Here is a 21740-nt window from a genome sequence, read left to right on the forward strand (position 1 = left end):
TGGCGTTCTGCAGCCTCTCTCGGCCCGGTCCCGGCGTTCTGCAGCCTGTCGGTACTGTAGAATAAGCTGCATGCGCAGATTGGGAACACTTGTTCCCAGCTGTTGTAAGTCCATTTGTAAAGTACAGTCCATAGGCTCCTCAGCACTGGCATTTCCATCAGGTATCTCCGGTGCAAGAGCTGGCATTGCTGGGTCTCTGAGGTGGGCTCTCTCCTTGCCCAGATGTTCCAGCACTTTGCTCTATGTCCTGGTCAACCAAGGCGCGTATCAGCATCTCCATGGATCTGTCAGCCGTCTCTATTCCTCTCTGCTCACAGAGGTCGGTCCGAGCCTTTTTGCTCAGCTTCTCGTACTGTGCTGCCATATCGATGAACAGCCTTTGCCAAATAAAAGATAGAAAAGAAAAACGGGGAGGGGACACTGTTTGCAAGTATGTCTAAGTAAGCACTGAGTTGAACCTTGTAGAACTGGTTCACTCCTCGCAAGGATACCAATTCTTTAATACAGGGAATAATTGCTTAAACCATGCACTAATGCCCTAATAGAAATAATTCTATCCCACTGCTCTGCCACCAATTGTCACGGATCCCACTCCGTGCTGTCACTAATTTGTCACGTGCCTACTCTCAGCACGTCACTTGGGGTTGTGCCTGCAAGGGTTAATCTATCTCCCCACTCTCAGTCCAGCATTCAATCTCTGTCCTATGCTGTAATGGGAGCATAAATCACACATCGACCCAGGCCACACACCCGCTCATACACGCTGCCACCACTCACCGAATACACGAGTGATGAGTCCCGGAAATATTACTAATACTGTCTACCACTCATAAGGGTCAAACACTTTAAGGCTATGGATTTTTTAGAACATACAAGGTTCAACTGTTAAAGTTTTAAGCTTTAATACAAAAGTACAGTGCTTACAGTAAAGAAAAAGGTACAAAAATATGGTAATAAAAAGACATACAACTATGCAAAACAGTATAAAGTAAACAGGAGAAAACTTACAGAAGTAGCTAACTTGTAGTCTGCTTCTGCTCCCTGAGGGGGGTGAATATGGACTGGAACACATCAGTTTCCCAGGCTGCCCTCACATGTGAACAATTTTGAATGTATACAAGCCTAATTTATAGGGTCACCCTGGAGGTCAGATTTCTAGACCAGCTCCTCAAGTTGATATTCTAATTGCTTGTTTTTTATTGGACCACGGCAGCGCCCCCAATGAATATATTATTTTCTCTGAGATCCTTTGTGTAAAGTTTCCCACAGATAGATGGTGTCAGGCTGTAATTGACATCTCTCTTCCAAAGGGCCGAAGGTGTGAAGCGCTTCCTCTCTTTCCTGGTCCTAACTAGGCCCCCTGGCAAGATTGGAGAAGTCTGCTGTCTCAGGAAAATACATATTACACCTGGGTGAGACCTGCAGCTGTCAGGACAGATGTTAAATTATTACTAGTCACACAATAAACCTATACATAGTTCACTGCTCACATGTATATTTATACATATTTCACTACAGTCATGAGAACCTTTTTTACTTTTGTAGTTTATGAAAGTTGCAGCTCTCTGGCACCCCCTTGCCCTCAGGTCAGTCAGGGAACTTCACCTAGGCTAAATAGTCACTGGAGAGGCTGCCCTGCCGCGTTCTGGATATTGGAGCACTCTGCAGTGAGGGCGGTATATATATATCCCCAGACTCAGGCTGGAAGTACATATATAAACCTCCGTCCATCACTGCCAGGATCCGCCAATAACACCAGAACGCGATGCTGCCGTCGGTTCCTCGTTAGATATAAGCTGGTCCGTTACCACGCCTATATCGGGTCAGAAAGCAACCCCAGATAGTGTGAATTTGCACGCAGTACGTGTCGGTTCGATCATAGAGAAAAAGAATGAAGCTAGGAAATTTATAAGTTTACTCCAGGAAAAGTAGGCAGTGATTACAAAAATACAAAAGATATTACAAATGAGACAAGACACCAGTATGCACAAACAGTTAGAAAATGAAGGGGATGAAAATATGAAACTTACTAAATCTCAGTCACAGGTATGACGTGTCGATAAATGGGAGGAGAGTTCCCAAAGAAAAGATTCAGTCCACAGCACGGATGTTCGCTGTCTCTCCGGGTCTGAATGAATCCTAAAACGGATGTTCCTGTTTTATGGTTTACCCACAAACCCGAGACTCCTCCTTTTTGTTACCTCGCTTGTCGGCTGTTTTCAAGGAGGTACACCTCTTTTGGAAAATTATCAAAAACTCCTATACTCCATATCTCTGGCATGGAAGCTCACAGGCCAACGATATTGGCATTATATTTTCCCCTGCGGTTTTAATGTTCTTTTGAGACTAAACACGGAATGCCTGTGATTTGCTGGTGGGCAGAAATTCATTTCCCAGGTTTCTGATGGCCCTAGAGGCCACAAAACGCTGCCATGCGTCGCCCACGTGCACAGAACCTGGAAATCCAATTTTCATGTTTCTAGGATTAATGTGTGTCCTGGAATTTGATTTTGTGTCTGCCTTATAAGACAAAAAGGTTTTTGGAGGGAAAGAACACATTGAGCTGGCACAGCTATAAAACTCACTTTCCAATGACCATTTGGTTGAAGGGAGAGGGAGTGTAAATTCACAAAGGAAGAGAAAGAGGGGGCTGCCAGCAGGAGTTGGTCCCACAGCATAATGGAAAAATCATTCAAATCTTCCTGACAACCATGAACATTGTGGACCTTTCACTGGACATTTTAATACATGTTCTGTTTTATTGTGGTAAGAGCTTGGAGAGTTTGGTGGCGGCATTTATCACTGCTGCACAGTACCACACTGGGGGTCTCAGCTGAAAAGTACAGGGGTCCCTGTGGTTACACATGTACTGTCCATAGGACTGACGGAGATCCGTGGGAGCAGCCATGGGACCCCCAGTGCTGGCATATAGGATATACCCAGTAAGTGTGACTTGGGAGGACATGCCGCTTTCGGCACTCACCGTATATGTACATGATGGTGACGCACATGATGCAGGAGATGATGACCAGGGAGAAGCTGGCGGCGTAATTATCCATCAGCAGCAGCCAGTAGATGCCGGCCTGGAGGGAGGAAGCAGCCGTCACTGAATACTCATCATCACTATACTACCCATCAGCCAGCACAGTACAACAGCCGAAGCGCTCACCTGAGTGGTCAGTGGGATTCCCAGCAGGAAACCAACCACGGCCACCCCCAGCGTCACTACCGTCTTCCAGCGGATGATCCAGTTGTTTCCAATCTCGTCCACGATGGCGGTGACCAGAGTTTCCAGCAGACAGAACTGAAGGCGACAGAGGCCAGGAGACTGTTAATGAGCAGAGCCACCGCGAGCGCCAGGTGAAGCCATTCTCACTAGGCGATTACCTGCGTCCCGAGTCCCAGGAGGATAAGCATGAAGAAGAACAGTATGGACCACAGAGGGGAGATTGGCAGCAGGGTCAGAGCTTCCGGATACGCTACAAATGCCAGGCCAGGCCCGTGGTCGGCCACTTTGGAGACATCTACCCCCAGGTGATTCGCCATGAAGCCCAGGATGGAGAAGATGACGAATCCAGCATAGACGCTGGTGGCACAGTTAGTGATGCTGATAATGATACTATCCCTGGAAAAAGAAAGTGAGGGAGGGGAGATGACGTTATGAAGCACAGCAATCCTAACAAGAACCTGCAGCTGCGGAAGAACATCAGGACCCCCACACAGCTGCGTTACTCAGGTGTCCTCCACCAGACGTAACACTGTGCACATCAGATAAAGTCACCTCCTCCCCTCTCACAGCATGCAGCCTCAGACATAGAAAGGAGCTGCAGCTGCATCCCCTCCTCCCCTGTCACAGCATGCGGCCTCAGACACAGAGAGGAGCTGCATCTGCATCCCCTCCTCCCCTGTCACAGAATGCAGCCTCAGAAACAGAGAGGAGCCGCATTCCCTCCTCCCCTGTGACAGCATGCTGCCTCAGACACAGAGAGGAGCTGCCTCTGCATCCCCTCCTCCTCTCACAGCATGCAGCCTCAGACATAGAAAGGAGCTGCAGCTGCATCCCCTCCTCCCCTGTCACAGCATGCGGCCTCAGACACAGAGAGGAGCTGCATCTGCATCCTCTCCTCCTCTCTCACAGCATGCAGCCTCAGACACAGAGAGGAGCTGCAGCGGCATCCCCCTCCTCCCCTCTCACAGCATGCAGCCTCAGACACAGGGAGGAACTGCAGCTGCATCCCCTCCTCCCCTCTCACAGCATGCAGCCTCAGTTGCAGAAAGGAGCTGCAGCGGCATCCCCTCCTCCCCTCTCACAGCATGCAGCCTCAGTTGCAGAAAGGAGCTGCAGCGGCATCCCCCTCCTCCCCTCTCACAGCATGCAGCCTCAGACACAGGGAGGAACTGCAGCTGCACCCCCCTCCTCCCCTCTCGCAGCATGCAGCCTCAAACACAGAGGAGCTGCAGCTGCAACCCCTCCTCCCCTCTCACAGCATGCAGCCTCAGACACAGAGAGGAGCTGCAGGGGCATCCCCTCCTCCCCTCTCACAGCATGCAGCCTCAGAAAGGAGCTGCAGCGGCATCCCCCTCCTCCCCTCTGACAGCATGCAGCATGCAGCCTCAAACACAGAGAGGAGCTGCAGCTGCATCCCCTCCTCCCCTCTCACAGAATGCAGCCTTAGACACAGGGAGGAACTACTCGTCAGTACTGGTTTTTCCTGTACAAGGCCTTACAGAGAGAGAAACTGCACTATTACAAAGAGAGAAGCTGCAGCCTGTTCACTCTTACATGTGGCCTCATAGACTTAATTTCTCAAGCATGAACCTCGACACACAAGAATAGAGAATCTGCAGCTGCATGCCCTCCATTTTTATAGAATCTTAACCATCAAATGCTGAGACTGTAGCTGCCACTACATCCCCCTCCACTATCACTGAATGTAATTTCACGAACACAGAGAGAAAAGATGTAGCTCTATCTCTGTCACAGCATGCAGCCCCACAGACAGAAGACAATCTGCAGCTGCACACCCCCATCTCACATCATGCAGTCCCACAGATAAAAGGCAATCTGCAGCTGCACCCCCCCATCTCACAGCACGCAGTCCCACAGACAAAAGGCAATCCTCAGCTGCACACCCTGTCTCACATCATACAGCCCCACAGACAGAAGACAATCTGCAGCTACACCCCCCCATCTCACATCATGCAGTCCCACAGATAAAAGGCAATCTGCAGCTGCACACCCCCATCTCACAGCACGCAGTCCCACAGACAAAAGGCAATCCTCAGCTGCACACCCTGTCTCACATCATACAGCCCCACAGACAGAAGACAATCTACAGCTGCACACCCCCATCTCACATCATACAGTCCCACAGACAAAAGGCAATATGCAGCTGCACACCCCATCTCACAGCGTGCAGTCCCACAGACAAAAGGCAATCTGCAGCTGCACACCCCCATCTCACATCATACAGTCCCACAGACAAAAGGCAATATGCAGCTGCACACCCCCATCTCACATCATACAGTCCCACAGACAAAAGGCAATATGCAGCTGCACACCCCATCTCACAGCATGCAGTCCCACAGACAAAAGGCAATCTGCAGCTGCACACCCCCATCTCACATCATACAGTCCCACAGACAAAAGGCAATATGCAGCTGCACACCCCCATCTCACATCATGCAGTCCCACAGACAAAAGGCAATATGCAGCTGCACACCCCCATCTCACATCATACAGTCCCACAGACAGAAGACAGTCTGCAGCTGCACACCCCCCATCTCACATCATGCAGTCCCACAGATAAAAGACAATCTACAGCTGCACCCCCCCATCTCACAGCACGCAGTCCCACAGACAAAAGGCAATGCTCAGCTGCACACCCTGTCTCACAGCATGCAGTCCAACAGACAAAAGGCAATCTGCAGCGGCACACCCCCATCTCACATCATACAGTCCCACAGACAGAAGACAATCTGCAGCTGCACACCCCCATCTCACATCATGCAGTCCCACAGATAAAAGGCAATCTGCAGCTGCACCCCCCCATCTCACAGCACGCAGTCCCATAGACAAAAGGCAATGCTCAGCTGCACACCCTGTCTCACATCATACAGCCCCACAGACAGAAGACAATCTACAGCTGCACACCACCATCTCACATCATACAGTCCCACAGACAAAAGGCAATCTGCAGCTGCACACCCTGTCTCACAGCATGCAGTCCAACAGACAAAAGGCAATCTGCAGCGGCACACCCCCATCTCACATCATACAGTCCCACAGACAAAAGGCAATATGCAGCTGCACACCCCCATCTCACATCATACAGTCCCACAGACAGAAGACAATCTGCAGCTGCACACCCCCATCTCACATCATGCAGTCCCACAGATAAAAGGCAATCTGCAGCTGCACCCCCCCATCTCACAGCACGCAGTCCCATAGACAAAAGGCAATGCTCAGCTGCACACCCTGTCTCACATCATACAGCCCCACAGACAGAAGACAATCTACAGCTGCACACCACCATCTCACATCATACAGTCCCACAGACAAAAGGCAATCTGCAGCTGCACACCCTGTCTCACAGCATGCAGTCCAACAGACAAAAGGCAATCTGCAGCGGCACACCCCCATCTCACATCATACAGTCCCACAGACAAAAGGCAATATGCAGCTGCACACCCCCATCTCACATCATACAGTCCCACAGACAGAAGGCAATCTGCAGCTGCACACCCCCATCTCACATCATACAGTCCCACAGACAAAAGGCAATATGCAGCTGCACACCCCCATCTCACATCATACAGTCCCACAGACAAAAGGCAATCTGCAGCTGCACACCCTGTCTCACAGCATGCAGTCCAACAGACAAAAGGCAATCTGCAGCGGCACACCCCCATCTCACATCATACAGTCCCACAGACAAAAGGCAATATGCAGCTGCACACCCCCATCTCACATCATACAGTCCCACAGACAAAAGGCAATCTGCAGCTGCACACCCTGTCTCACAGCATGCAGTCCAACAGACAAAAGGCAATCTGCAGCTGCACACCCGGTCTCACAGCATGCAGTCCCACACAGTGGCGTATCTGGGGGGCAGCCGGGGCATGTGCCCCGGGCGCAGCCGGCAGGGGGGCGCAGTCAGGCCGCCTAATGTGGCGGTCCGCAGTGTCTCCCCCGGTGGCTGCATTCTGCTGCCCCTGGTTTGGGAGTCAGCTGTTCTCTGTGCCGACTGTCAAGCTGACAGCCGGCACAGAGAAGCTGCAGACCACCGGCTCCCAACATGTGTGCAGGTTGCGGGGTGCCCCTGCAGGGTGGCTGCGGCGGGCAGGGAAAAATCCCAGCAGCTCCGCTGCCTACAAGACAAAATAGCAGCGGAGCTGCAGCGATCTGTCTTCCTGCCCGCACTTCCTCTCACACAGACGCGCCGCTGGATGACATCATCATTCAGCGGCCGGCTGTGTCAGGAAGGCGATGGAGATGCTGCGGCAGAGCGCGAGGAGAGGTGAGAGGAGAGTGTGTGTGTGTGTGTGTGTGTGTGTGTGTGTGTGTGTGGTGCGCTGCAGGGGAATGTGCAGAAAAGTAAATGGTGAGTGTGTCTGTAGGGGGAGGAGAGGGCAATGATGGGGATGGTGGGGGAGGAGAGGACAATGATGGGGCTGACGGAGAGAGGGCAATGATGGGGATGATGGAGGAGGAGAGGGCAATGAGGGGGCTGACGGGAGAGAGCAATGATGGGGATGGTGGAAGAGGAGAGGGCAATGATGGGGCTGACGGGGAGAGAGCAATGGTGGGGGAGGAGAGGGCAATGATGGAGCTGATGGGGAGAGAGCAATGATGGGGATGGTGGGGGAGGAGAGGGCAATGATGGGGCTGACGGGGAGAGAGCAATGATGGGGATGGTGGGGGAGGAGAGGGCAATGATGGGGCTGACGGGGAGAGAGCAATGGTGGGGGAGGAGAGGGCAATGATGGTGCTGATGGGGAGAGAGCAATGATGGGGATGGTGGGGGAGGAGAGGGCAATGATGGGGCTGACGGGGAGAGAGCAATGGTGGGGGAGGAGAGGGCAATGATGGGGCTGACGGGGAGAGAGCAATGATGGGGATGGTGGGGGAGGAGAGGGCAATGATGGGGCTGACTTGGAGAGAGCAATGATGGGGATGGTGGGGGAGGAGAGGGCAATGATGGGGCTGATGGGGAGAGAGCAATGATGGGGATGGTGGGGGAGGAGGAAATGATGGAAGTGGTGGAATGGACAATGATGGGGATGGTGGTAGAGGAGGAAATGATGGAAGTGGTGGAATGGGCAAAGATGGGGATGGTGGGGGAGGAGGAAACAATGGATGTGGTGAAAAGGGCAATGATGGGATTGGGGGGAGGAAATGCTGGAGGTGGCGAAATGGGCAATGATGGGCGTGACGGAGAAGGCAATGATGGAGGTGGTGAAGAGAGCAATCATGGGGTGGGGTAGAGGACAATAATATGTGTGTGGACAATTTCAGTGGGGATAGGGGGATTTATTATGCGTGGGGAGAATTTGGGGATGGGGCAATTTTTTATTCAGGAGCACTTTAATGACACTTGTATCTTTAAGGGCATCATGTGGAGATTTTCTGCAAAAGAGCGGAGAAGATGGAGGTCTGCAGAGACGTCTGTGGATGAGAAAACTCATCATGGGGTCTGGACAAGATGAAGAAAAGAAGGAGAACGACTCCAGAGGCGACGTCATCTATAAGGTACCTGGATGTAAATGTTATTTGTGATACTGACTAACTCATGTTTTTATTTATGTTAGGAGCATTAAAGGGGATGTCCAGGTTTATATTGAGTCTGCAGTCATTCTTTGTGACTGCAGACTTCTGAGTTCTCACAGTGCGCACTGCACACTGTCAGGATTCTCTGGTGCTGGCAATTTACATACATGTGGTCACGTGCTGACTAGACATGTGTGGCCTCACTCAATGAAAATTAACTGAGCGAGGCCGGGCACGTCTAGTCGGAATGTTGCCAGAAGGATACAAATCACATGCTTGTGCTGACATGACTGTCCACCGGCAAGGGAGAATCCTAAAAGTGTGCAGTGCATTCGTTGTGAGAATTCAGAAGTTTGCGATGTCAGGAATCAGCTCTGCAGGTTCCAGTAGTCGTCACATGGACACTTCACTCACATGCGACTTTCACACTTATGGTCCTGTGACACTGAGCTTCTCTTCTGCTTCTCTGTTTTTCACTGATCTTTGAGAGCATTAGGGAGAGGAGCTCGTGGGTACATGACTAAGTGTGAAAATCACATATGTCCTTGATTGGGGGGGGGGGGGGGGCGCCAAAATGAATTCTTGCCCCGGGTGCCAGAAACCCTAGATACACCTCTGGTCCCACAGACAAAAGGCAATCTGCAGCTGCACACCCCAATCCCACAGCATGCAGTCCCACAGACAAATGGCAATCCTCAGCTGCACACCCCATCTCACAGCATGCAGTACCACAGACACAAGACAATCTGCAGTTGCACACCCCATCTCACAGAATGCAGCCCCACAGACAGAAGACAATCTGCAGCTGCACACCCGGTCTCACATCATACAGCCCCAAAGACAAAAGGCAATCTGCAGCTGCACACCCCGTCTCACATGAAACAGCCCCAAAGACAAAAGGCAATCTGCAGCTGCACACCCCGTCTTACAGCATGTAGTCCCACAGACAAAAGGCAATCTGCAGCTGCACACCCCATTTCACATCATACAGCCCCACAGACAGAAGACAATCTGCAGCTGCACACCCCGTCTCACATCATGGAGTTCCACAGACAAAAAACAATCTGCAGCTGCACACCCCGTCTCACATCATGGAGTTCCACAGACAAAAAACAATCTGCAGCTGCACACCCTGTCTCACAGCATGCAGTCCCACAGATAAAAGGCAATCCTCAGCTGCACACACTGTCTCACATCATACAGCCCCACAGACAAAAGGCAATCTGCAGCTGCACACCCCATCTCACATCATACAGCCCCACAGACAGAAGACAATCTGCAGCTGCACACCCTGTCTCACAGCATGCAGTCCCACAGACAGCAGACAATCTGCAGCTGAACACCCCATCTCACATCATACAGTCCCACAGACAAAAAACAATCCTCAGCTGCACACCCTCGTCTCACATCATACAGCCCCACAGACAGAAGACACACCCCATCTCACAGCATGCAGCCTCACAGACACAGCCGTAATACCTGTAACAGTTGTTGTGGAATTTGTTGTAAGACGCCATTGTAATGAGTCCTCCCCATGCACATCCTAATGAGTAGAAGATCTGGGAAGCTGCATCCCCCCAAACCTGTAGACACAGAATAAAAGCCTAATGGTTAGTAATGGTCACTTCTGGATGACTGCTTGCCATTATTCACATTGTGTCGGGGGTGTGCGGGGTTACGCGTGTAACAGACATTAAGTGCAAAAGGATAAAGTGCTTGGCAGTTATACAATGGCAGTTGGACAGGGCAGGAGACAGGTAAGGTGCATAAGTTTTTCATACACACATGCTTCTTGGTCAGTCATACTACATTATGCATTGATCATATCAATCTGCTGCTTATTTGTTTTTACTTCTGCTTTCTCACAACTCGCCCGCCCTTTAACACATTCTGTGCACTCTCTCCATATCCACCCCTCCCTTCTCCCCTCTCCCATGTATAACTGTGAGGATCTACTGACATTTCTTACCCACTCCAAACCATCCACTACCTCCATGCAGCACTCAAAATGCTCATACAAATCATCCCACCACCTGCTCTTCCTGTTTTTACTCCTTTTACTAGTTGCAGGCGACATCTCCCCCAAACCTGGGCCTCCCTCCACCAGCATACAGTACTCTCCTCCAGCTACATATAGAAACCCTGCTAATCTTATTAACATTCAGTGCATGCCTTCTCCTATCGCTTTCCACTGTGCTCTCTAGAATGCACGGTCTGTGTGTAACAAACTAACTTACATTCACGACTTCTTCCTCTCTAATTCCCTTAACCTTCTGGCTATTACAGAAACCTGAATCCAGCATTCAGACACCCCCGGCTCTGCCGCTCTCTCGTTTGGTGGGCTGAAATTTTCACATACCGCCAGACCTGAGAACAGACAGGGTGGAGGTGTTGGTTTGCTCCTTTCATCACAATGTGCTTTCCAGGTCATCCCTCTGGTTCCCTCACTTACATTTCCTTCCTTTGAAGTCCACGCCGACAGACTCTTTAAGCCCTTCTCCTTGCGAGTTGTGGTTGTTTATCGCCCTCCAGGCTCCTCCTGCCAGTTTGTAGACCACTTTGCCACCTGGCTTACTCACTTTCTATCTTGTGACATCCCCACCCTCATCATGGGAGACTTAACATCCCCATCAATGATCCCCTATCCCAATCTGCCTCTCATCTTCTTTCTCTAACTTCTTCATTCGGCCTCTCACAGTTTACTAATTCTCCTACGCATGAGGATGGGAATACTCTGGACCTGGTTTTCTCCTGGTTCGCTGCATGACATTAATAACTCTCCTCTCCCGCAATCGGACCACAACCTTCTTTCTTTCTCTGTCAAGAATTGTCTCCTCACCGGGGACACCCCTACTTACCACACTTATCGGAATACACGTACCATTAATACCCAGCAGCTTATGGACAATCTCCACACATCTTTAGCCCCCACCTCCTCCCTCTCTTGTCCAGACTCAGCATTGTCACACTTCAATAATACACTGAAGAATGCCCTGGATACAGCAGCACCTTCTTACACGCAGAAAGACCCGACACAGACAACGGCAGCCCTGGCACACTATGCAAACACGCTTTCTTCAGCGCTGCTCAAGGTGTGCAGAGCGGCAGTGGAGAAAATCTCTTACCAGAAGACTTCATCCACTATAAGCTCATGCTCAAAACCTATAACTCTGCCCTTCATCTGGCCAAACAATCCTACTTCACCACCCTCATAACCTCACTATCCAACAACCCAAAACGACTTTTTGAAACCTTAAACTCCCTCCTGAAACCTAAAGTACAGGCCCCCATCACCAACCTCAGCGGTGAGGATCTGGCCCTTATTTCCTAGAAAAAAATCGACCACATCCATCAGGATATCTCAGCCCAATCTCCTCAGTGCCTGGATCCCCTTCCCTACCGCACCTCAAGCTCATTAGACATCTTTGAGCCTGTTTCAGAAGATGAAGTTTCCAAGCTCCTCGCTTCTGCTCGGCCTACAACCTGCAACAGTGACCCCATTCCTTCACCTCTCCTGCAGTCTCTCTCATCAGTGGTCACCACTCACCTGACTAAAATATTTAACCTCTCTCTTTCTTCAGGTGTCTTTCCCTCCTCATTTAAATATGCCATCATAACCCCTTTACTTAAAAAGCCATCCCTGGACCAGAACTGCACTGCTAACTACAGACCTGTCTCTAACCTTTCCTTCATCTCTAAACTCCTGGAACGCTTGGTCCACTCCCGTCTAATCCACTATCTCTCGGATAACTCTCTTCTCGACCCCTTACAATCTGGTTTCCGCCCTTTAGGCCATGTGCACACGTTCAGTATTTTTCGCGTTTTTTTGCTATAAAAACGTGATAAAAACGCGAAAAAAACGCTAACATATGCCTCCCATTATTTTCAGTGTATTCCGCATTTTTTGTGCAAATGTAGCCTTTTTTTCCGCGAAAAAATCGCATCGCGGAAAAAAAAGCAACATGTTCATTAAAATGCGGAATTGCAGGGGATTCCGCACACATAGGAGTGCATTGACCTGCTTACTTCCCGCACGGGGCTGTGCACACCATGCGGGAAGTAAGCAGATTGTGTGCGGTTGGTACCCAGGGTGGAGGAGAGGAGACTCTCCTCCACGCACTGGGCACCATATAACTGGTCAAAAAATAAGAATTAAAATAAAAAACAGTCCTATACTCACCCTCGATGTCTTCCCGCCTCTCCGCTACATGCTGCCGCTTCGGTTTCTGTAGCTGGTGTGCGGTGAAGGACCTGTGATGACGTCACTGTCTTGTGATTGGTCGAGACCGGTCATGTGACCGCTCACGTGACCGCGACGTCATGGAAGGTCCTGCGCGCACACACCATCTATACGGAACGGACGCCGGTGAGGAGATCAGCTGTCTGCGGGTGAGTATAAGCATTTTTTTTATTTTTTTTATTATTTTTAAACATTCTATCTTTTACTATAGATGCTGCAAAAGCACCATCTATAGTAAAAAGATGGTCACACTTGTCAAACGCTATGTTTGACAAGTGTGACCAACCTGTCTACAGATCGCTTGGAAAACTTTAGCATTCTGCAAGCTAATTACGCTTGCAGAATGCTAAAAAAAACGCGAAAAAAACGGAAAAAAAACGCAAAAAAAAAAATGCGGATTTCTTGCAGAAAATTTCCGGTTTTCTTCAGGAAATTTCTGCAAGAAATCCGGACGTGTGCACATACCCTTACACCTCCACTGAATCTGCCCTCACTAAAGTCTCTAATGATCTAACGACAGCTAAATCCAAAGGTCATTGCTCCCTGCTGATTCTCCTGGATCTCTGCTGCATTTGACACTGTGGATCACCAGCTCCTTCTCACTATGCTCCGCTCCATCGGCCTTAAGGACACAGCCCTCTCCTGGTTCTCCTCCTACCTCTCTGACCGCTCCTTCACTGTACCCTTTGCCGGCTCCTCTTCCTCTCCTCGTCCCCTTACTATCGGGGTTCCGCAGGGCTCAGTCCTAGGCCCCCTCCTCTTCTCTCTTTACACGGCCCCTATTGGACAAACAATCAGCAGATTTGGGTTCCAGTATCATCTCTATGCTGATGACACCCAATTATATACTTCTTCCCCTGACATCACCCCTACCCTAATTCAAAATACCAAGGATTGTCTGTCTGCTGTCTCTAACATCATGTCCTCCCTCTATCTGAAACTAAATCGTTCCAAAACGGAACTTCTTGTGTTTTTCCCTTCTACGAACCTGTCTCTACCCAACATCGAAATTACCCTGGAGGGTTCAACCATAACTCCCTTGCAGCATGCCCGCTGTCTTGGGGTCATATTCGACTCCGAACTTTCCTTTACTCCCTATATCCGATCACTCACTCGCTCTTGTCACCTGCATCTTAAAAACATCTCCAGAATCCGACCTTTTCTTACCGTTGAAACTGCTAAGACTCTTACTGTCGCTCTTATTCATTCCCGTCTGGACTACTGCAACTCTCTTCTGATCGGTCTCCCTCTTACCAAACTTTCTCCTCTCCAATCCATCTTGAATGCGGCAGCCAGAGTCATATTTCTGTCCAGCTGCTTCACCGATGCCTCCATCTTGTGCCAGTCATTACACTGGCTACCCATTCGCTACAGAGTCCAGTATAAACTCATCTCTCTCACCCACAAAGCCCTCTACAGTTCTGCACCGCCTTATATCTCCTCTCTCATCTCTGTATATCACCCTACACGTGCCCTCCGTTCTACAAATGACCTAAGGCTAACATCCCCTGTAATCCGAACCTCACACCTCCGTCTCCAAGACCTCTCTCGTGCTGCGCCAGCTCTCTGGAATGCACTTCCCCAGACGATCAGACTGATACCTAGCCCCGACCTATTCATCATCTCTACAAACAAGCCTACCACATCAACTACTCAATAAACTAACTTTGCCCTGTTCCCGCCTTCCAAATATCACTCTGAATCTGCCCCCTACTATTCATCTGTCTCCACACCCTCCATGCACACGATAACTGCAATTGATACTTGACTATTGCACTTAAACACACGGGCTGATGACCGGATCATGCAGCTTTGTATGACAATCCCTATTTATTATAATTGCCAGACCTGAAATAACAAGCACTTTTCACCTATTGTGTCCCCCCATTTCCTTGTAGATTGTAAGCTTGCGAGCAGGGACCTCACCCCTAATGTCACTGTTTAAATTGTCCTAACTTGTACTGAATTTATTGTCTGTACAAGTCCCCACTAATTGTAAAGTGCTGCGGCATATGTTGGCGCTATATAAATAAAAATTATTATTATTATTATTATTATTATTATTATTATGTGCAGGGACACTGCAGAACATCACACATCAGTCCTGACATCTGCGGATGGTGTCCAAGCTAAAACATGTTCTCAGTCTGTGTTGGCGCTGCAATGTTTTGTGGCCCCCAGGTGGCGCTATGGTATCAGAGTCACTGAGGCAGCAGATTGTAACCTCCGCATTATGTCACCCAACACCGGCGGGGCAGATTACACCGTGGGGGGGAGGGCAGACTACACCACAGGCACAGGGGGCAGATTACACTGTGGAGAGGCAGATTACACTGCGGGGGGGGGGGGGGCAGATTACACTGGGGGGGGGGGGAGATAACACTGTGGAGAGGCAGATTACACTGCGGGGGGGGGGGCAGATTACACTGTGGGGGCAGCAGATTACACTGTGGGGGCAGCAGATTACACTGCGGGGGCAGCAGATTACACTGCGGGGGCAGCAGATTACACTGCGGGGGGACAGATTACACTGGGGGGGGAGATAACACTGTGGAGTGGCAGATTACACTGCGGGGGGGGGGGGAGCAGATTACACTGTGGAGAGGCAGACGACACTGTGGCGGGGAGGGCAGAGTACACCACAGGCAAAGGGGGCAGATTACACTGCGGGGGGACAGATTACACTGTGGAGAGGCAGATTACACTGTGGAGTGGCAGATTACACTGCGGGGGGGGCAGATTACACTGCGGGGGGGCAGATTACACTGCGGGGGGGGCAGATTACACTGCGGGGGGGGGCAGATTACACTGTGGAGAGGCAGATGACACTGTGGGGGGGCAGATTACACTGTGGAGGCAGATTACACTGCGGGGGGGCAGATTACACTGCGGGGGCGGTAGATTACACTGCGGGGGGGGCAGATTACACTGCGGGGGCGGTAGATTACACTGTGGGAAGGCAGATTACACTGTGGGGTCGGCAGATTACACTGCGGGTGGGGCATATTACACTGTAGGGGGGCAGATTACACTGTGGGGGCGGCAGATTACACTGTGGGCATATTACACTGTGGGGGCAGCAGATTACACTGTGGGGGCGGCAGATTACACTGTGGGGGTGGCAGATTACACTGCGGGGGGCAGATTACACTGCGGGGGGCAGATTACACTGCGGGGGCAGATTACACTGCGGGGGGGGCAGATTACACTGTAGGGGGGGCAGATTACACTGTAGGGGGCGGCAGATTACACTGTTTGGGGCGGCAGATTACACTTTGGGGGCAGCAGATTACACTACGGGGCAGATTACACTGTGGGGGCAGCAGATTACACTACGGGGGCAGATTACACTGCGGGGGCAGCAGATTACACTGCGGGGGAGCAGATTACACTGTAAGAGGGCAGATTACACTGTAAGGGGGCAGATTACACTGTAGGGGGGCAGATTACACTGTGGGGCGGCAGATTACACTGTGGAGCGGCAGATTACACTGTGGGGGGGGCAGATTACACTGTGGGGCGGCAGATTACACTGCGGGGGGGGGGGGCAGATTACACCGTGGGAGAATATTCACCTTAGCGTCCAGAATCTTGTCCCACTGCGGGGTTAGGTAATACATGATCCCATCCACGGCCCCTTCCAATGTGATGCCACGGACAAAGAGGATGGTGAGCACCACGTATGGGAACGTGGCTGTGAAGTAGACCACCTGCAGGAGAAAAAAAACGGAGAGGGGAGGCATGTGGCGAAGGGAAAGGTACACACACAACTGGGGTCCGCAAGCAGGGGTGCACATGGCTGGGGGCAATGAGAGGGGATGTACATGGTTGGGGAGTCACAGGAGGTGCACGTGGCTGGGGGGGAAGTAAAAGGTGATGCACGTGGTCGGGGGCAGGGAGAGGGGGTGCACGCGGCCGGGGGGCAGTAAAAGGTGGTGCACGCGGCCGGGGGCAGGGGGAGGGGGTGCATGCGGCCGGGGGCAGGGGGTGCATGCGGCCGGGGGCAGGGGGTGCACGCGGCTGGGAGAGGGGGTGCACGCGGCTGGGGGCAGTAAAAGGTGATGCACGTGGCCGGGAGAGGGGGTGCACGCGGCCGGGGGCAGGGAGAGGGGGTGCACGCACTGGGGGTGCAGTAAAAGGTGGTGCACATGGCTGGGGTGCAGTAAAAGGTGGTGCACGCGGCCGGGGCAGGGAGAGGGGGTGCACGCGGCCGGGGGCAGGGAGAGGGGGTGCACGCGGCCGGGGGCAGGGAGAGGGGGTGCACGCGACTGGGGGCAGGGAGAGGGGGTGCACGCGGCTGGGGGCAGGGAGAGGGGGTGCACGCGGCCGGGAGAGGGGGTGCACGCGGCCGGGGAAGTACTGGGTCACTCACTTTTCCAGAGGATTTAACACCTCTAATGAGGCAGAGGAAGACGACGACCCAGGACAGTCCCAGACATCCCAGAATCGGCAGCCGCACGTCCCCGAAATTCCCGATGTCATCTGAGATCCTGAGCACGTAGCGCCTGCAGCACGGGGAGAGGAGCCATTAGTCGGGGGTCTGCACCATTAGTCGGCGGTCTGCATATGGCGCCATGTTGTTTGCTGCTCCTTGGCAGGGATGGTGGGTGAGGGGCGATCACTGGCCATTGTCCCGGACCCTCATGTAATTATGGCCACGTATCACCCAGCTCTTCCTGACATAACGCAGTGGGGGATGGGTGACCACCCTTAGAGGAGCTGTGATGAGGGGCCATGTGTTGTCACCCAGCTTTCCCAGCTGAATACGTAACAATGTGACTGGAGACTTCGGCAGATTAATGGGGTGTGTATGTGTTTTGGGGGTCCCTCCACTGTTATCGGGGGATCTGATCTCGAGGTTTGTAGCTGGGTGCAGACAATGGAGGCTTTTCCTGCGTGCTTCGGCTGCCAGTCTGGGGGTCTCGTCAGGAAGCATTGCCATTGTCAGCTCTTCCTGTACAGATGGCGGCTCAGCACGATGCCAGCAGCACGGACCGGCACGGTGCCCACCTCACAATACTATGCCCCCCAGCATTGTGAGCAATCTGAGTACTACAACTCCCAGAAGGCTCTGTGCTGGACAATCCCTCTTATCTCAGTTACGAGGGTCTCGATCAGCGGGGCCGTGCCAGGCGCCAGGGACACAATGGCTATTCAGCCGCTGCCCCCCCCCTCGCAGCGAGGACCCCCAACAATACGAGGAAGGGTAATGTCTGATCAGCACTCGCAGGACGCTGCGGAGCGAACTGTGATGGCTGAATAGAAGGCTCTGCAGTCCCATGTAAAGAAAGCAGCGCGGGAGCGTGTGGCCTCCGGACACCTCCGGCTCACACACCGGCCCCATCACCACTTTGTGCTTCTTCACCATTTTCCAGACGTCTGTTTGCTGTGAAGGAACGAGACCATCCGAGGATCACATGCACAAGCCGTCTCTCTGCTGAACACTTGTTACAATGTATCAGTGTAGACAATCCTCTGCCTGACAGTTTGTTACAATGTATCAGTCTGGAGTCCAGAACATTGTCTGCACTGGATGCAATGGGAACAAACCCTCAGCTGTGGGAAGGATGGGCCTCGGGACGTACCTGAATGATCTCACACACAGCCGCACAGGGTCTCGGACCCCTACCTCCAGTACTCCTCGCTGGGACTGGTCCTCTTCCCGGTCTGGTTTAGCAGCTCGGAGGTGAGGTTGAAGTTGCTGGTGGTGTTGGGGCTCAGGACGCCGACGCAGCTGTCCGTGTTCCAGGGGTTATTGCAGTAGGTCCAGGGCAGGACGCGCGCCATCGACATGAAGAAGTAGTAGAAGGCGATGCAGATCACCACATTGTAATAGATACCGATGTACGTGGAGACCACCATCATCCCGTAGCCCACGCCTGAGGGGAGAGGCACAGTGTAAAATAATAATAATAATAATAATAATAATAATAATAATGTGAACAGAAGCCCCACGGTCGGCCCTATACGGCCCCAACATTGCTCAGCACTCCTCTCTTACATACTACACACAAGGTCAGAATTGTTGGTGCCCCCTCGTTTAATGACAGAAAAGCCCCCAATAGTCACAGAAATAACTTCAATCTGACAAAAGTAATAATAAATAAAAGATCTATGAAGATGAACAGATGAAAGTCAGACATTGCTTTACAACCATGAGATCGGCCTGGACAGACTTGATGGGACCCCTGAAAATAATGTGACATAATGTGCTGTGTGGGGACATGGTGGTATCAGTATCACAGGGGTCTACAGTCCTGGAGTCAGTGAGTGGTCTGTATATAGGGTACAGATATCACTGTGCTGTGTGGTGACATGGTGGTATCAGTATCACAGGGGACTACAGTCCTGGAGTCAGTGAGGGGCCGGTATATAGGGTACAGATATCACTGTGCTGTGTGGTGACATGGTGGTATCAGTATCACAGGGGTCTACAGTCCTGGAGTCAGTGAGGGGTCTGTATATAGGGTACAGATATCACTGTGCTGTGTGGTGACATGGTGGTATCAGTATCACAGGGGTCTACAGTCCTGGAGTCAGTGAGGGGCCGGTATATAGGGTACAGATATCACTGTGCTGTGTGGTGACATGGTGGTATCAGTATCACAGGGGTCTACAGTCCTGGAGTCAGTGAGTGGTCTGTATATAGGATACAGATATCACTGTGCTGTGTGGTGACATGGTGGTATCAGTATCACAGGGGTCTACAGTCCTGGAGTCAGTGAGGGGTCTGTATATAGGGTACAGATATCACTGTGCTGTGTGGTGACATGGTGGTATCAGTATCACAGGGGTCTACAGTCCTGGAGTCAGTGAGGGGTCTGTATATAGGGTACAGATATCACTGTGCTGTGTGGTGACATGGTGGTATCAGTATCACAGGGGTCTACAGTCCTGGAGTCAGTGAGTGGTCTGTATATAGGATACAGATATCACTGTACTGTGTGGTGACATGGTGGTATCAGTATCACAGGGGTCTACAGTCCTGGAGTCAGTGAGGGGTCTGTATATAGGATACAGATATCACTGTGCTGTGTGGTGACATGGTGGTATCAGTATCACAGGGGTCTACAGTCCTGGAGTCAGTGAGGGGTCGGTATATAGGATACAGATATCACTGTGCTGTGTGGTGACATGGTGGTATCAGTATCACAGGGGTCTACAGTCCTGGAGTCAGTGAGTGGTCTGTATATAGGATACAGATATCACTGTACTGTGTGGTGACATGGTGGTATCAGTATCACAGGGGTCTACAGTCCTGGAGTTAGTGAGGGGTCTGTATATAGGATACAGATATCACTGTGCTGTGTGGTGACATGGTGGTATCAGTATCACAGGGGTCTACAGTCCTGGAGTCAGTGAGTGGTCTGTATATAGGATACAGATATCACTGTACTGTGTGGTGACATGGTGGTATCAGTATCACAGGGGTCTACAGTCCTGGAGTCAGTGAGGGGTCTGTATATAGGATACAGATATCACTGTACTGTGTGGTGACATGGTGGTATCAGTATCACAGGGGTCTACAGTCCTGGAGTCAGTGAGTGGTCTGTATATAGGACACAGATATCACTGTGCTGTGTGGTGACTTGGTGGTATCAGTATCACAGGGGTCTACAGTCCTGGAGTCAGTGAGGGGTCTGTATATAGGGTACAGATATCACTGTGCTGTGTGGTGACATGGTGGTATCAGTATCACAGGGGTCTACAGTCCTGGAGTCAGTGAGGGGTCTGTATATAGGATACAGATATCACTGTGCTGTGTGGTGACATGGTGGTATCAGTATCACAGGGGTCTACAGTCCTGGAGTCAGTGAGTGGTCTGTATATAGGGTACAGATATCACTGTGCTGTGTGGTGACATGGTGGTATCAGTATCACAGGGGTCTACAGTCCTGGAGTCAGTGAGGGGTCTGTATATAGGATACAGATATCACTGTGCTGTGTGGTGACATGGTGGTATCAGTATCACAGGGGTCTACAGTCCTGGAGTCAGTGAGTGGTCTGTATATAGGATACAGATATCACTGTGCTGTGTGGTGACATGGTGGTATCAGTATCACAGGGGTCTACAGTCCTGGAGTCAGTGAGTGGTCTGTATATAGGGTACAGATATCACTGTGCTGTGTGGTGACATGGTGGTATCAGTATCACAGGGGTCTACAGTCCTGGAGTCAGTGAGGGGTCTGTATATAGGGTACAGATATCACTGTGCTGTGTGGTGACATGGTGGTATCAGTATCACAGGGGTCTACAGTCCTGGAGTCAGTGAGGGGTCTGTATATAGGGTACAGATATCACTGTGCTGTGTGGTGACATGGTGGTATCAGTATCACAGGGGTCTACAGTCCTGGAGTCAGTGAGTGGTCTGTATATAGGATACAGATATCACTGTACTGTGTGGTGACATGGTGGTATCAGTATCACAGGGGTCTACAGTCCTGGAGTCAGTGAGTGGTCTGTATATAGGGTACAGATATCACTGTGCTGTGTGGTGACATGGTGGTATCAGTATCACAGGGGTCTACAGTCCTGGAGTCAGTGAGGGGTCTGTATATAGGGTACAGATATCACTGTGCTGTGTGGTGACATGGTGGTATCAGTATCACAGGGGTCTACAGTCCTGGAGTCAGTGAGGGGTCTGTATATAGGGTACAGATATCACTGTGCTGTGTGGTGACATGGTGGTATCAGTATCACAGGGGTCTACAGTCCTGGAGTCAGTGAGTG

The 21740-nt window shown here is 51.3% G+C and overlaps 1 protein-coding gene across 4 annotated transcripts in view; it reads right to left on the reverse strand.

The window, feature by feature from the left end:
• SLC6A9 (solute carrier family 6 member 9) overlaps positions 1-21740 on the reverse strand; it is a 319069-nt gene that overhangs the window by 14156 nt on the left and 283173 nt on the right. For all 4 annotated transcript variants that reach the window (XM_077276148.1, XM_077276149.1, XM_077276151.1 and 1 more), the window contains 7 exons: positions 18640-18889; positions 17383-17515; positions 16586-16720; positions 10250-10353; positions 3388-3625; positions 3170-3304; positions 2984-3083 (listed from right to left, as the gene is read on the reverse strand). In XM_077276148.1, the coding sequence (XP_077132263.1) occupies positions 2984-3083; positions 3170-3304; positions 3388-3625; positions 10250-10353; positions 16586-16720; positions 17383-17515; positions 18640-18889 (1095 nt within the window). The remainder of the gene's footprint in view (positions 1-2983; positions 3084-3169; positions 3305-3387; positions 3626-10249; positions 10354-16585; positions 16721-17382; positions 17516-18639; positions 18890-21740) is intronic.

The sequence above is a fragment of the Ranitomeya variabilis genome, chromosome 8 (assembly GCF_051348905.1).
Source record: "Ranitomeya variabilis isolate aRanVar5 chromosome 8, aRanVar5.hap1, whole genome shotgun sequence".
NCBI lineage: Eukaryota > Metazoa > Chordata > Amphibia > Anura > Dendrobatidae > Ranitomeya > Ranitomeya variabilis.